General features: G+C 47.1%; 1 protein-coding gene across 4 annotated transcripts in view; it reads right to left on the minus strand.

The window, feature by feature from the left end:
* The window catches only part of GDPD5 (glycerophosphodiester phosphodiesterase domain containing 5), a 100,262-nt gene that overhangs the window by 51,493 nt on the left and 31,324 nt on the right, over positions 1-17,445 (minus strand). For 3 of the 4 annotated variants that reach the window (XM_057368133.1, XM_057368135.1, XM_057368136.1), the window contains exon 2: positions 7,273-7,447. In XM_057368133.1, the coding sequence (XP_057224116.1) occupies positions 7,273-7,389 (117 nt within the window). In that variant the 5' untranslated portion in view covers positions 7,390-7,447. Of the gene's footprint in view, positions 1-7,272; positions 7,448-10,386; positions 10,485-17,445 lie in introns of those variants that run through there. The other variant, XM_057368134.1, reaches the window with a different exon arrangement.

The raw sequence follows: 17,445 nt of genomic DNA on the forward strand, positions 1-17,445 counted from the left end.
TCACAAGGAAGGTGATTCCGTTTCTAAGAGTCAGAGGCTGCAAGTGCAGACTTCAAAGCCTCAGTTGTGTCAATTTTTGTTCCATAATTCTCCCTGGAAAAGGGCCTCTTTTAACTTCAGTGAACTCATTGACTCTCAAGTGCCTGCTGACATCATCTGCAAACAAGTATTTGCCAAATAAAGGCTCAGAACTGCACGTCAAGTGGAAATGATGGGTSCAGTCCAGCTCATCAGCTTCTCTTTGTAACACCTCAGTGTAGACATGGCACAAAGCCAAAAAAAAATGAGACTAATTTTCAAGGTTGAGATGAGCTACAAAGAGTAACAACCAAAAAACAACTGAAGCCTCCAGCTGCTGTTATACCCTTGAAATCCCACTTTGGAGCTTGGCCATAGCTCTCCTGGAAACAACCTGGAGGAAAAGCTTAAATCTACAACCAAACGCTCCTAAATCCAAGTTCCCTTTCCCAGAGGAACTCACGGGACAGTAAATACAGATAGAAATCACAAATCAACTTCACAGCCCACAAAGAAGAGTCATTACATTTTCCAGCTTTGCTAATCAATTTTGTTAATGAGACATGTCAGCAGCACARAGGTTCCCAATCCATAAAACCACGAGAATTCCTGGAACCCAAGCACTTTGGATTCCCACCCAGACCCCACAGGCAGCTGAGTCCTCTCCAAAACAACCAACTGGCAGATGGCTGAAATGTCTTGTGATGAGTGCCAGGAAAGCCACACCATCACATATTTTCAAATTCTTCCCTGATGGCCTTTTTTTTGAGAGGGACATTTGACAAGGGCCTGGAATGCCAGGACAAGGGGKAATGGCTTCAAAATGAAAGAGCATGGGTGTAGATGGGATATTGGGCAGGGATTGTTCCCTGGGAGGGTGGRSAGGCCCTGGCACAGGGTGCCCAGAGAAGCTGTGGCTGCCCCTGGATCCCTGRCAGKGYCCAAGGCCAGGCTGSACATTGGGSCTTGGAGCAGCCTGGGACAGTGGAAGGTGGATTCAGGTGATCTTTAAGGTCCTTTCCAACCCAAACCATTCCRTGATCTTCAGCCTGTTCCTTCCCCAACTTCCACCTGTTCCTCTGCTCACCCTTCTCAAGGATCATCACCACCAGCAAATCCTGCTCCTTCCTATTCCCCCCCCCATTTCATTCATTTGCTCCCACCGGGGCCAGGTTTCCTTCCTTTCTAGTGAATTCTCATGGTCATTTTGAAACCACAAGCATCCTTAAGGCACTTCCACAAAGTCTGCTTTTATGAGAGGAAAAAACTACCTTCTAGTGAGATAGGAAAAAAGAAAGGGGGGAAAAAAGCCTTTTCCATTGGCCCCTGCACTCCCCCAGTGCATCCAGCCACCCAGGAAGGACTCACTGAAAAGTTGCTCTCCAACATTTTCTGCTCTGTCACAGCCCAATTGTCCTTGGATCTCTTCCAGGACACCTGGGAATTTGTGAGAGAGGCTGCAAAAGCAGACCTGGTGAAGCAGAAGCCTGGCAAATTCAACCCGAAAGATGAAGGAAATCACTTGAGTCCAACTGWAGGGCAGTGAGGTCACCCTCACTCCCCTCTGGGTGAGAAAAATGCAGCCTCCACTGGAAAAGGGCACAATTTGTCACTGTTCTGTCAAGATCAGGGTCAGAACTTCTGGCATCAAGGCTCCCACAAGTCAAAGTTCAATGATGTTAATGTCATTYCACTTTCCTCATTTTCCCTCCTCAGAATTCACACTTGTGACTCCACCCATGGGAAAGAACTGACTATCTGAGTAAAGGGAGATACAATGAATTAACCTGGGATTGATTAGATCACAGATTCCCACTGCCTCTTTGAAAAAAGGAGTTACTCAATTAAATTTTAAAAGTCTAACTATAACAACTACACAGCCAAGAGGGAAAACATTTATTTAGGAAAACAAGCAGAAAAACCACCTAATTCCTTCCCTTTTCAGAGGGGATTCAGAAAAYATTGTACCTTTATGCTCTGTAAACCATCTTCCACAATAGCTGTAACACTGTTTTGGTCACAACCCCAAAACTTAGCACCACAGCAGCTGCTGTGCAGAAAATTAACTGTATCCCAGTCAAAACCAGTGCAGGGAACTCACGGGGAGAGTCTGGAGACCTTCCCATATGGGTTTCCCACATGGCTTAAAGGGTTTCCCACATGGGTTAAACCAGGAGTTTTACCAGGATTTTGCAGGATTGAGCATCCTGCAAACCAGTCAGGATTTTACCGGAGTGGCTGCACCACTGTCCTTGGACTGGAGGAGAAGTGCTGGACCCAGCTGTCCTGAAAGAAATCCCTGGAAAAACCCAGGGATAGACGTGCCAGCTAAACAGAGAGAACCATGGCTCAAAAATCCCTCTGTCCCCTCTCTTCTTCCCCTTTCTCCAGACACAGCTCCATTSGAGCCCAACCCCACATTTTGCAGATGCTCGGCATAAAAACCTTTGACACCTCGAAAGCTTTATAAATCCCAGGGCACATTAATCACCCAGTCTGAGCCCATAATCCCAAGCCAGGCCCCACAGTCAATGGGTTTTGCAGACTCTCCCCCATAGGCATTTTGCCTACATCAGGACTGAGGCAGAAATTCAGCATTAGTCAAACACCCTCACCCTGACAGTACTGAGGCTGCACCACAGGATTAGGCTCCAACACTGTGGCTTTCCTGAGGTTTCAAGGATTTGGGGTTTCCCATCCTTCAAACCAGCRCTGCTGAAATAGAGAACCTCACAACAAGCAGGTTCACCCAAACCTTTCTAGGAACAGTGTGAGGGTGAGGAAATCAAGGGTAAACAATGTCCTTATAATCACTGTCCATCAGCTCACGATCCACCAAATACCATTGCTGGTGAATTCCATTTTATGATGCAAATGTAGCCAATCAATACAGGGATTTTGCTTGATCAGAGGCTCTTTTTCATTTTTTTTTTAGTGAAAAAAAAACCCCTCTTCTTTTGCATGTCCAGCCCCTCAGCTAGAATAGATCTGCAAGGTCCTGGCAGGTAAATCCCAGTTCCTGAGGCTGAAACACCTCTCTGCTCCTGGCCAGTCCTGCACAGGATCCTGCCCTGCCTAACAGAGGTCTTGCTCCTTCATGAAGGCCAAAATATGCTATTTCCAGTTCAAACCAGTCTGGTGTGACTGCACCACGCACAGCAAATGCAATTCCTGCCTGGCTCAGCTGACACATGGATCTGTGAGCATCCCAAACATCTTCCCTGGACACTCACCCACCTCACAGCCTCCCTCGAAAATGAAGGGCTCAGAGGCGTTCTAAAGGATTTTTAGTTCGTGTGTAAAGCCCTGAACACAGCCTGGTTTTGCTTTCCTTTCCAAGCATCAAGGGGAAAAATAACAGATTCACAGAATCAGAAGAGTTTGGGTTGGAAGGGACCTTGAAAGGTCACCTAGTCCCACCCCCTCGACTGAGTGGGGCACCTTCAGGAACAATAAGGGAAAAACACAGGGATATTTGATGGAATGACAGGATTTTCCTGCACTTAGCCCATCAAGCCAACATGACTGGACACATCCATTCATGGGGACTGAGCTCTGAATCACATCCAACCTGCAGCATCCAATGCTTCAGTGCCCAGCCTCAAATCAAACAACCTTGAAAGAGCTCCTTTCCCTCAAAAGCTCCTATGCCCTGCAGCCTAAAAAACCCACAAATTGAATTGAAAAACACACAGAAAAAGGCAAATTAACCCATCCTCTAATAGTAGATTTCAGCAAAGCAAGCAATTTCTGTGACCAGTGACCTTTGGCCATTGGGGAATTAGCAGTGACAAAGTCCCAGCTCCAAAGCCCGTGGCTTAGATCATCTGTTCAGGTCATTTCCCAGCTCTGGCCAAGCGGGAATTACAAGAGCATTTCACCAGAGAGTGAATTAAAACACGCAGCCCAGACACAGCACTGCAATTCATTATGCTGATGGATCACAGTTCCTCATTTATCTCTGTACAAAAGGACCCCAAAAGCCATCAGAAGCCTCAGCTGGAGTGCCCTTCACCAAATGGACTATCTTGCATCACACACATCTCACTTGAAGGGCACAAATCCTAACAGTGAGTGCCCAGTTCACAGAGAGGGTTTGAGATCTCATTTACAGATTTGCAGCTACAGAAGCAGCAGCAGCCAAGGGCAGGGAGAGGCTTTATTGGACATTCCCCCTCATGTCCCCTCCCATATCCACAGTTTGGATAATTTGCAGTTAGGAAGAGGATTAGGAGATCTGGGGTGTAAAGAAAGACCAAGCTTTGATAGCTCAGCCCAGCCAGTCAATAAAAGCAGCTTCTTCTTTTTACTGGAGAGATAAAAAAAATTATCATGGCCGTTTCCTTTGCAGGATCTCTCTTACCCATCCCTCTCTCACCCAGGATGCTTTCCTAGGTCTGATATTTGCTGTGTACACACAGCTGAGGTTTGGAAGCAATAAAGGAAATGCTTCCACACACTGACTTCGTWACATCTTCCTTGGTGGGATATGTGATGAACAAGCTGTGGTTAGATCAGAAAATCCTTCCTCACACCAGAGATTATAATGATCTGAATCTCAGCAAGACCATTTCTCCTCCTCTGTATGTCTTTAATTTAAAAAAGAATGAAAAATTTAAAAAAAAAAGTGAAAGGGAGTCTCGCCATTWCAGCAATAGAGGGCCCACAATAGAAAAAAGGAATTTTGCAAATGTTCAACATTTAAAAAGGAGATCAGAGTATGTTGGTTGTGTGCCTCCAGCCTCCCTCTTCCATTCTCAAAGGTTAGAGAAAAGCAAAGGATAATGACAATTCCATCAAGCRGCCTCTCAGAAAAACTAGAACTCAGGTGTCCAATTAAAATTCTCATTTTCATGCAAATTTTTAACACGGAGTGGAAAGCTTGATGTGCATACATTTGAAGGAAAAGAAGAGAAATCATTAAAATTCTGGCTATTGAGGTGCATCACAGTTCAGACAACAAACATTCACAGGCATCAGCTGAGGATATCATGGAGGCAAGGTTGGGTCGTGACACAAATTTGGGTGAAAGCCTTTTATTCTGGGAGTTTGATGGTTTAACAGGAAAGCAGATAACCACGCTGTGGTCTGCACTAAAATATTCCTTTCTGAAAACATGACTTGTTTGCYGATAGATAAGAAGCAGGAAAATAACTGAACATGTCCTATTTTTTCTTTTCCAGGAAACTCTGGATTTTTGCAAGACTTGGGAACRTCTCTGGTGTGCCACAGCCATTTTTATAGAAACCATGGTGAGGAAAATATAGATTCTACTGCAATTGCTGGGTCTACAGAGGCTGAGATAATGCAAGGTCAGATATGAGGCAATACAAGAGATATTATCATCARTATGTTTGTGTAAAGTAAAAAGGCTCCTAAATTGTGGTGTTTTCCTTGTTCATCCTTTATAGATCAATCTAAAAAATAAGAAAATTAAAAAMCAAAAAAAATCCTGGAATGATTTGGGTTGGAAGGGACGTTGAAGTTCATCTCATTCCACCATGGGCGTGGACACCTTCYACTATSCCAGGTGGCTCCRATCCCCATCCAACCTCACCTGGAAAACTTCCAGGGATCCAGGGGCAGCCACAGTTTCTCTGTCTTGCAGCTCATTTTAGGTTTTCTTCTCCTACTCCTGCTGTTATCTCCWTTCCTCTCCTACCAAAATGGAAGTTGAGGTCTCGCAGGGATTAAAAATACCAGCTCAGACTGGACATGTTTTTAAGCCTGCATCAGCTGCCTTTAAACACAACTAATTCCTTTCCAGCACTAGAAAAAAAAAAAAAACAAGTAGAATTTCCAAGTAGAATTGGAAAGCTGCTGCTGATATTTTTTGGTCAAACAAGCAGAGCCAGATTTCACTGAAGGATTCATGGCAATTTTTCTGTAMATTTTTAGCTAAGAAGTGTAATGTTCTGCTGGCTCAAAAGTGGTCACTCACACCAAGCTGGCCAGGCTGAAAGGAAAGGGAAAACAGCACCAACATTCCTACTTTGCAAAAGGAAAYTTGTTTTAGGCTGCACAAACTCAAGCCATGACTTTCCCATTCACAGGGGAGCTCCCGGCCAAKCTGCAGCACCAACAAAAGCTGCAATTCACAACCAGGAGCTTTTCTGGCACAGGATCTGCCTCACAGCCGTGTTTGCTCCTTCACAGCTCCTTCTCCAAGAGGGAAAGCATTCCAGAGCCAGGAAGATCCCTGCTTATAGACTTAAAAAACAGAACAGAGCAGCCAAGTGATAGCAGAGCAAAATTAAGCATTCCAAAGGCAACCAAAGGGTCTCCTGGGTRTGCTTCCACATGAAACAAGATTTAAAGGAAAAAAAAAACCCAATATTTAACTAGTAAGCACACTTAAAAAAACATCCCAGGCAACAAGGGAGTACAGGAGAATAGTAATAGAGAATCCTCACCCAGAAGGTGYAACAGGATGGTTTTAACAGCAATATTTTCACACTTCTCCTACCAGCACACCAGAGTCTCACAAGACCTCATGTCACAGCCCAGAGCAAGAGGGGASTTGAGCCTCACTGCCTGGACTCCCTCTGCCAGAGCTCTTAAAATCCCTATTTATGCAGGAGAGGGGAGAGCCATCTCCAACAGCTTTCCCACTCATGCCCAGCTTCTTCTGCTGTCTTTCATTGAATCCCAGAAGGGTTTGGGTTGGAAGGGACCTTAGAGATCAAACCAACCCATCCCTGCCATGGCAGGGRCACCTTCCACTGTCCCAGGSTGCTCCMAGCCCCAATGTCCAGCCTGGCCTTGGGCACTGCCAGGGATCCAGGGGCAGCCACAGCTTCTCTGGGCACCCTGTTCCCCTACACACCAACATATTTGRTTGGAAAAGACCTCCGAGATCACAAGGTCCCTTCTGGGGCCAAACATCACCATGGGTCACTAAACCCCACCATGAAGGCAGAGATGCTGTAGAAACACAGCTCCTACAGATCCAGCCAAGGGTGCAGCATGATACAGAGCAAGGATTAAAAAAAAACACAGGGGAAGTGTCCCCCAGTACCACAGAATGGACAGATTTGGGCAAATTCAATCCCTGCAGCACCACAACCAACCTCACTGTGCCCATCACTGCATCAGCCACACATTGCACAACCTCCTGCTGCGGGCTCAGTGGTTCTCATCAAACATCCAAGCCAATAMATGAGAAAAAAAMCCCAATATTTCATACTTTCACCAAWAACCTTCAACCCAACATGCCAGAGAAGAGGTGAGAGCCAGCTGCTGTCACCGACTGACCTTGGTGGTGTCATCATGTGACCGCTGGTACCGTTTCCAGCGGCAGCCGTAGATCCCGGTCAGACAGGACAGACATAGCTGGGGCTCGTAGTACTGCAGGGGTTGGTGTTTAACCATGCTCCTTCCAGCCCCTGCAGAGCCAGCTACCACAAATCCATCAGCTCCTGGGAGTGCCCTGGGGCAAACGAGACAAAACAACAAAAAAGAGGAAATGAAAATCAGCCATATTTCAATACATTAACAAGCAATTTAATAATTAACCATGTCCTCTGGCTACCGAGAGCAGGGATGATAATCAGATCTATTCCCAGCCTACATCTCCCACTCAACAAGACCAAGAAGTTTAATTAGTTTGCAGGTTTTATTTCCTTGTGAAGCTTCTCCCACACCAGCAAAAGCAAATGTGTTCGTAGGAGTKATCAGTAGGGAAAGCCACGTGAGGACAAAAGCAGGATGATGATCTGCAGCCCAGGTGATTGGGGTTTTATGAATGACWGAGGTGTAAAGAGCCAGAGCCTCTACAAGAGCAACCTGAAAATCGATTCAGAGACCTCCACAAAGCTGAAACCCAGCCAAGCTAAAGCAATTTCTCTCCAACATCCTTTGGATCCTGCAAAACCCTCCCAGGTGAGGAACGAACACTTCCRTGCCTCCTGCAGAAGGGGCACCAAAGAATCATGAGCTATCCTGAGCTGGAAGGGATCCAAGAAGGATCCATTTCCCCCTTCTGGCCCCACACAGGACAACCCCAAGAACAGAGAATACAGAATACGGAATACAGTGTGTGTGCACTTAAAATACACAATGTCACTGATATCACCCTGTCCCTTGACACACCTGCCCAGCACTCACAGGGATGCAGAGCTGGATGCTGTGCTGGTCCCACACCCAGGTTCCCCACAGCTTCCTGGAGCTCAGGTGTGCACCCACAGCCCCCACGCTGCTGCTGTCATCATCAGTGGGCTGGGAGTGCAGCTTGACAGCAGCTGAGCTCGCAAAGCGCTTGCCCACCTTTCCAGGGAGTGCAGAGCTGAGCTCAGGATGTGTGGGCAGTGAATCCAATGAATCCCCCTCCAGGGGAAATGCTTTGCTTCCTTACACGTGGGACTGCTAGGGCTCAGGTCTGGAGCAAAGCTGTGACAGCTGARCAGCAACATCCTCAGTGGCATCAGCAAAGCCTGGCTCAGGGAGATAAACCAGCCACCTAAAAGCACTTTATTGACACATCCCATGGAAAGAAGCCTCCAAAAGCAGGGCTGACCATATTTCCCAATACACCTGATACACAAAGGCACTGCAGGTGCAGTGGTGGAGTCCAGCAAGGATACAGGCAGCTCCTGTCCATGTCCATGTCCATTCCCACTCCGTGCGCCGCGCTGACAGCCCAGGACAGCGTCGCCTGCCTCTCTAACTAGGACTCAGCATCCCGGAGGTTGCTGTGACTCCAAACACAGCAGACTGTCACCCTGCTGTCCCCAGGGCCCCCAGCCCCTGTGCCTTGCTGTCCCCAGACACCCAGAGCAGCTCTGAGCCTTCTCGGGCGCTGACCCGAGCACGGACATGAGCCGGACACCGGTCACACCTCAGCGTGTGGCCAGCCCAGCTCCCCACGTGGCTCTGCCCATCCCCTCAGGGTGACAAGCAGGACAGAGGCACAGACACGGCCAGCCTGACACCAGAGCTGTGTGCTGTCCCCCGTGCCCTCCGTGCCACCTCCATGGCCTGTGGCTCGCAGTCACCTCCCTCTCCCTGCCCCCCTTCATCTCTGCCCTCGCTGTTTATAAAGTCAGCATTAGTCACTGCTCAAGCTGCCTCCTCTTTTCAGCTCAAGACCATCCCCAGGAAATGAGCCTCCCCCTCTGCCTTCACCACAGGCAGGATAATTGTCAGAATGGGATAGAAACACTGAGGACATGCAAAATTAGATGCTATTTCAAGGTCTTAAGGTCTTGGGCATAACCATCCTCTCTGCCCTGAAGATTCCAGGCATGGAGTGATGTACAAGACACTGGGGGATCTGTGCAAGATGTAAAATTCAGTCACAGCCTATTAACAACTCCCCTGCTCAACCCCTTATTCCCACCCTGAAAACCTAGAAGGCTCCAGCTGCTCCAAGAAATCCTGCATGAATTAACTTCCAGAGAAGTTCCATCTCTCCTGATTTACTCCTCTTCCTGCTTTACTCATGCAAGGCATGAGGGCAGASAGCTCACCTCCATCTACAAAAGGTTTGACCAGGTATTTTATTTGATCGCTTACAAGAATTGTGTCAATTTGATGTTAGGGAGAAATTCCTCCCTGTGAGGGTGGGGWGGCCCTGGCWCAGGGTGCCCAGAGMAGCTGTGGCTGCCCCTGGATCCCTGGCAGTGYCCAAGGCCAGGCTGGAAAGGGCTTGGAGCACCTGGGACAGTGGAAGGTGTCCCTGCTTGTGGCAGGGCAGGTTCGACCGATGGAGAGTTCTCATGTCAGGGCTGTCCCCAGGATCCCTGATCAACCTATTCCASATCCAAACATCCCTCTCAGGATGAATCCAAAGCCATTGGATAAAATCTCCTGGCAGAGTTCAGATGGGACACAAGCATTTTCCACACAACAGGACAAACCCAAGCACACTGCCCCCARCACAACCATCAAAAGGCGCTGCTGGAAGGTTTTCAGAGCAGCAGAATCCACTGTAAGTAACCAAGAGACAAAAAATGCAGATGAGGGAAAAGACAGCTCTGTGAGGCACCAAGTGATGCTCCCAGCCTGGTTCCTCTCCCTGCACAGGCAGGCACTGTGGAAGCCCAAAATTCCGGGCTGCTCTCCATCAGCTGACTCACGAAAAGCACAGTGAGAAGAAATCCAAGATGACTTTTCAAAAAGTMACTCCTAAATGCAGTGTAATTGCATGAGGCACAACCAGCGAGCCTGAAATTATTCCATCTTCTCCACGAGCCTCACAGACACATTCATAAAAGCCCAAAACAGATGGGAAAGGACAAAACAGAGCAGCCACCCTCCCCAGCACACCCCGGACACCTGAGCAGTAACAGGAGCTGCAGGCAGAGAAAGCAGCTGATAGCATCTGCCCAGAGAGCTGGGCTTGGCCCAGAGCATGGACCCAGTACTTACTGCTCCTGCTCCAGAAATGAATTTAGGGGAGCAGCAGAACGTCTGCACCGCTCCCAATCACTGTTCCCATGACATCTCCAGCTGCCGAGGTGCAGAAAGAGCCTATGAATGATTCAGCCCACGGCTGGTTAGCATTACATACAGAAATGAAAACAGGAAGCAAGACAACAGGCATTAATTATTCAAATTCAGCAACGGGCACMAGGAGGGAGGGGGAAAGGAGAAATAAAATAGAAAAAGCAAACCCACACACGCGCTCAACCCTGACTCTAAAGATGCATCATCCGCCAATGGCTGTGAACTTCTCAGAGCTGAATAACCAGCTCGCTCGTCCAAAAAGGGGGAGCAGGGTAGATTCCATCTGCAAATACAATGGCAGCATTTTCCAAAGGCTCCRGGATGCCTAATTAGCACACACTGCACTTGTGAGATACTGAAGTGGAGGTATCTGTTACACATTATTCCTTTCCAAACAGCTTCAGAGAAAAAAAAAAAAAAAAGGAAGGGAGAACTGGAGTTGCAAATTTTAAAGTGAAGCTCTCTGGGGAGATTTGGCCTAAAATTTTTGATTTTTGTCTGAGTTAACTCCTCCATCCCTGCAGTCTTGGGGCAGTATTCAGGAGTGGAGAGGGCAGGCAGCAATCAAGACCAATCACCAAAGCAAGGGGAGCACACATCTGTCCCCAAACAGMTGTGCCCATCCAGCTGTGGGACACACCCCTGGTCTCCAACAGCTCCATCTGCCCAGGCAGGGACAGCCCCTCAAATGGAAAACCTTGGCCTTACACACGAGGTCCCCATGATTTCAAAGGCAAAACTGTGGGGAGAATGAGGGCAAGAATCACATGCTGCCCCATATCTGGAGAGCCAGGGGGACATTCAGAGCCAAAGCACACACAGGCTCCCATCTCCCAAAATCTCCCTCTTGCAACTCACCCCATTCGCAATGCAARTAAACATCATAAATAGAGACTCAGGGGGTGTTTGAGATTAATTTTTCAAGTTAACTCGTTTATAAAAGAGCTCTGACAGATTCTGCTGATTTCCCATTAAAAGAAGTGCTTTTCCTCTTGTTGGTGACTCCTGGGATCACTGTTTATCAAGAATCTCTGTAAATTCAACATCTCCATCTCTACTAAAACTTGTATCAATCTAATTATGCTTAAAGCCTTGTTAAGCAAATAATTTCCTATGCCAATTAGGTGAGAACATCCCTGATAATCAATTAGCCCTATTGACATGCTTGTAAGACTGCTTGTCAGTCGTTTCCCTAATAATACTGGAAAATCCCAATTTTCCTTCAAGACTTTATACACAAATTAAGCTATTCCAGAGCAAACTCTCCAGTTCTGTGCTCAAAAAAAGAGGAAAAAAAAGAAAAATCTCTATAGCGCAGCCAGGGTTGAAATTTTATAAATTACCTAAATACTTGCGATTTTCAAGGATTCTTCATTTTCATGCACATTTTTTTATTAATACACTGAACTCATCCGAGCCAAAGTAATGCAATTTCATTTTCCCTGACTTGGAAAATGGAAATGGAAGAGGGTCAATATCCCCATCTGTTTAATAACAAGCTATTACTGAGGGCTGTTTGCTGTGGCCACTCCCACGGGAGGAAATCGAGATGCGCACATACACCCTGAGCAGCACTTTCCACATTTCACTGGCACAAACCCAAAACATCTCCACTTGCAAGGTCCAAGATTTCATTTCAAGRCAGGAATGGGACACCCCAAAGCCATAAAGCAGCCTCAGGTGATTCATTTTGGTGGGGGAAGATGCCCAGGCCATGAATGACCCCCTTGGTGACTCAGCAGGGTTAKTCTTCCCAGCACTTTATCATTCCCCACTCTGGAAATTAGCTGAGGTCAGAGGTCTCCCACCCACTTTTTCCAGGCTATAAACATTCATTTTTACACTGATAACACTGCACAAATAAAAGCAGCAGATACGTCAAAACTCCAGTCAGCATCTATTTATTTTTCCCCTGGCCAACAAATAAAAAAGATAAATTGCAGCAAAGTATTCCTTGCCCCGTACATGTGGATATATGGAATCTTTTGGATGAGAACTGAGGCAGCAAAGCACAACATCCTCGTCCTAAAAGCCAAGTGTTGCTGCCTCAGTGACACAAAATGGGAATGGCAGGGAAAAATGAAATTAAAAGAAATTAAAGAAAGGTCTACAGGCCGTGTGTGGGTGCAGCAGAGCACTCAGAAGGGGAGAATCACTGTCTCCCTGAGATGCCAAAAATCCATGGCTCATCCCCCAAGCCAGGGAGACAGCCTGCAGAGCCACTTCAATTCCCAAAAGTGACAAGGGATGACCCACATAGACACATCCCAAATAGGATCTGGCTGACGTGAAGCCCCTGTGGGTCTGACCTGTTGTTTATTGTTCTTAAATGTTTTTTTACAAAAAAAATTACTGCTTTGAAACTGGGGCACCGTGTAGTTTGGGGGTTGAACACTTCCAGTTAATGAAAATTCAGACTTCAAAAGATAAACACTTCAAAGGGATTACAAAAGAAAAACTTAGACTTTAATCTCCCTAAATAAATAAGCACAGGACGGACTAACGCCCTCTGCARCAGAGCTCCTCAATGTTTTCCACGAACTGAGGTGGAAATGGGTGCCTGGAATTCTGAAAGGGTGGAAGAAGAGGAACAGGGCACCGGAAAAACCTGTATAAACTTCTGGCAGAGCAAAAGCTCTGCTTTCTGCACAAACCTTGCAGGCCAAGGGGGTTGGCACAGCTTTGAAAACCCAAAATCWGCTGCAGATCCAAAAATATCAGGTGAATCCACAGCAGGTTCTGMAGTAACTCCCAGCAGCAGACAAAGCACAGGTGGGACATGAGTTTTCATTAAGAGAAAACGTGGGATACTTCAGGTCCCCTCTGCCAAAGAATTTTTGACAACCTGAGTATGAAAAGAGCTTTACCTTCTGGGGGCTGGTGAAGAAATGGGCAACAACTCATGAATTCCTCGTATCTTTAAGTCTAATGAGGWTCTTGGCTTTTAGAAGCAGCAAAGAGAAATTTTAAGCGGCCCAGAGTGTGTGAAATCACATTTTTGGCAGAGAAAGTTAAACCTTTCCACCTCTCCAAGTCTATGTCTGGTGGAGCACTGGGACAGTATTCCAGAAACGTTCAGAGCAGCACAAGAATACAGCAGTTCAACTGCTAAAAATGTAAAATAGCTGCTAAGGTGAGGTGAGACAAGGCCAGGAGCCAGACAGCACTGCTGATCTTGGCAGAAGCCAGGGAAGGGCAGGGAATCTCAGCCACAAACCCAGAGGGAAGGGCAAAAAAGCCCCAAACAGGTCTGGGAGAAGCAGGAAGGGAAGGGAGGCTGCGTGTGGAGTGAGACACCYCACGTTCAACCTCTGCTGTCCGAAGTTCATCTGCCAGAGAATGTCCTGTGATGTTGAAAAGGTCTGGGTGAGGACACCACATCAGCAGGTRAGAAAAAGAGAGGAAAACCATCAGTGGAAGAAGGACAAGGTGATCCAGGAAAGCACAGCTGGAAGCTGAGGAAACCTCATGCACCAACAGGGAATGAAAAAATAATTAAGGAATGTAGGCTGCACAGTGTTTATCCTCTCCACACACTCCAGGAGCTTTGCCATCTTCACCAAGTTGCAAAGCAGAAATGTCCCAAACCTTACCCAGTACCASCATGTTTTTGCTGAGGAATTCAGCAGAAAACCTGGCTCCTGGCAGCAGGGAAACAGAACTGCATGGACACCAGCAGCAAGGATCATCTGAGAGGGAGCCARTGCCTCCACACCCTCTGCACTTTCATGGAAACAGCAAGGCAGGGGGGAAAAGGGAAAACAAACCCAGCAAGACTCATTTTCCAATCGATGCTCTGCACATCTACTGTGCAACTGCTACCCAGAGAATTAGGCATGAATGTCTCTGGCTTAATGAGAGGTGGAAAGTCCTAGTTAAATGGATTACAAGCTCTTTATTTCCTATGATTGATTCCTTCCATGTGGCTGTGAGAGGCATTATTCAAGGAAAAAAGTGTTCTAAAGCAGCAGAGGAGCTCAATAAATAAAGGTGCAAAACTTGCTTTGCCTTCCTGAGCAGCCTGGGACAGTGGAAGGTRTCCCYKTCCATGGCAGGGGGTGGCACTGGATGGGCTTTAAGGTCCATGAGGTAACTGATAAAACCCAGGAGAGGTTAAGTCAGCCTTTCATCACCTCCACTACAGTTTTGTGATCCCTTAAAAAACATGGAATAAAAAACAACATTGGAAAAATGAGATGTGTGCATCCCCCATCCCCTCCTTWCCCTAACGCACAGAAGATGTTTGATTTCTGCCAGAGGAAGGGCTAACATCCACTTCATCCCGCCTCTGTTCCAATGAAGCAGAGGTTTGTCTCATGTTCCTAAAGCCTCCTTCCAGTAATTACTGACCTTTTTTTTTCCTGAGTTCTATACAAATCAGTCCCTGTTCAACACAAGGAGAGTTTCCCTGTCATGAAGGAAAGGAAAATTGCATCCAAGGAAACAAACAGGTACTGAGAGATGGCTTATGACCCCCCATCCTAGAGTCACCCAGCTCCAGGTAAATACCTGCCCTGGTTCATTCCTGTGTCCTGTCAGGAGCAGTTGTTGATCTGTAGGAAGATGTGAGGGCAAGGGGATTTCACTGATGGCTGCAGCATCAGTCTTTCAGGAGAAAGGAATTTTCTCAATTGACCTGGCAAGCAGTTGCATCAGTCATAAATGCTCCTTGCTTTCCAAAAAGCATCTCCAGATGCCGGCTAAGGTCACTGTGACATGTGGAGGGATGGGGAGAGAGGGTGAGGTCAGCAAGGGAACCGCCCTGCGTCTGCAGGGTGACTCCAGAGTGAACAGAGGAGGCTCACAGACATTTCCAGCTCCTGCCTGCAGTCCTGCTCTTATGAAAACATGAAAACAAGGCTGCAGCTGCCAGTTACATCAGCTGCTGTCTTGCTGTCCTTATGGAAAGGCCCAGTCATGAGGGATTCATAAATTCATTTACTGATGCAAACCCCAGGCCTRTTAGTCCAAGTGCTTTCAATCATTTTTGAGAACTTTTAATAGGGTGAGCATTGATTCTCTGAGCATTAACCCACTGTGTCYCAGGGCCCTTTCCAGGGACACTCTTCCAGAAGGTCACCACTGGCACATTACCAGCAAAATGATATTTTCAATATAATCAGTGTGAGAGTGGAACAGGGACACCTGCAGCAAATGCCTTCAAATCGATGGCCATCTCCCCTCACGGGCTGCCCAGAGARGCTGTGGCTGCCCCATCCTTGGAACTCTCCCCATGGATGGGGCTTGGAGCACCCTGGGACAGGGGAAGGTGTCCCTGCCCATGGCCCTTGATGAGCTTTAAGGTCCCCCCCAATCCAAGCAATTCTGGGACTGATACCAAAGGTGTCCAAAACAAATCTTTGGGAAGGTTTAGGATGAGCCTGGGGACAACTGGAGATGCTGGCACAAAGCTCTTCTCTCCATGTGGGACTCCTCAAAACACAAATCCCACTTAGGTCATTCTTTATGACCCCCAGCCCCGTGCTCTGGAGAACAGAAGACCCCCAAGAGGTCCTTTACTACMTCAGTTTGGTGGGAATTGCTTCCAGCCCAGAGCATCTCATCCAAACATCTGGAGCAGCAAATCCCACAGGAGCCCTGAGGCCAGCATGGAACAGCACTGCTCTCCCCTGCTCTGCACCATTCTAAGCTTTCTAGGAAAAGGCTTCAGAAAAAGGACAAACTGAAAGTTAATTTTCTTAAAAGTAGCTCTGCGACACTGGAGGAGCAAAAAAAAAATAAAAACACTCAAGAGATCTGGAGCAGGGCAGGGTGCTCAGCAGCACAGACTGAACAGCAGCTGTGCAAACACCCCTGAATGAGTGGGACTGACCACAAGGAACGTGTCCCTTCACCAGCATGACCTTCCCTTTCCAACCTAGAAACACATCCATGGCACGAGAAGACCAGATAAGCAAAAAATCCAACACAAAGGCTTCCTGCACATCTTTTGATGAGCCAGCCCACGGCATTTTCAAKAATGAAAAGTGCCATTTTCAAGGCTATCCTTGCTCTGGAGACAGCCCTTTGCCCAGGTAGGTCAGGCATCTCCCATGTGGAACAGAAACCAAAAAGCAGCCACATCCCAGGAGGGCAGAGAAGGGCTTTCCACAGCACAGAGCTCCCACAGAAAAGCTTTTRTTATTATTACTATTCTCGTATATTCATTTAAGAGCTTCCCAGGAAAATGAGCCCATGGAACTTGAAASGGCAAGCCAGCTGCACACAAACATAGCATTTCCAGTATTAAATGCCTTTTATCCCCCTTGCAGAAAGCCACTCTGGATTTTCATCTTAAATCCCATCAGATTAAGAGCCCGCCTTGAGAGGAACTGCTGTCTGGGTAGGAGACAAGCAGCTTTCCTTCCACGAGCCAAAAYATCTTTATTTCCAGCTTATTTTGYTACCAAAGCACAGTCTGATTGCATAAGTGTCCCTGCTCCTGTTCCTTGCCCTCTCCTACCTTTCCTTCCCTCCCCAGGCAGTGATTCCCTGGAGCTTCAGCCTCTTCCAACACCACTGGAACCCTCTGCAGGAGCTGCTGCTGGGTGGGAAAAGATCAAATAAACCTCCCCCCAGAGGAAAAGCAGCTCCAGCCCAGYCTGCTGTCAGAAACTAATCAGCAATTGCAGCTGGAGAGGGGAAAGGATGGAAGTGGGAAGATTAAAGATTTGAAATGAGTCCCAAAGAAACTAGACTTCTCTTGCTCTTGAGTCAATGTTTTTTGGTTTGGTACAACATTGAGAGCATTAAATAATCGACTTCACACTGAATAATTTGCTGGACGAGCCAGTTCCTGCCACTGTTTGAAACAGACTGAAAAGGTCCTGAAAAATACCGGGATAATCATCAGATTAGGAGAAAGCACCGTGTACTTGAAAAAGATTGCTGCAAGTGGGAAATTTCAGCGAGAAATTTCATGATTAGGCTTTGTAAGCATTACAAGCAAATAAAACCAAACCAAACCAAACCAAACCAAAC

Source organism: Malurus melanocephalus, unplaced genomic scaffold, assembly GCF_030028575.1.
Source record: "Malurus melanocephalus ecotype Western Australia unplaced genomic scaffold, MMel_1.1 scaffold_89, whole genome shotgun sequence".
Classification (NCBI taxonomy): Eukaryota; Metazoa; Chordata; class Aves; order Passeriformes; family Maluridae; genus Malurus; species Malurus melanocephalus.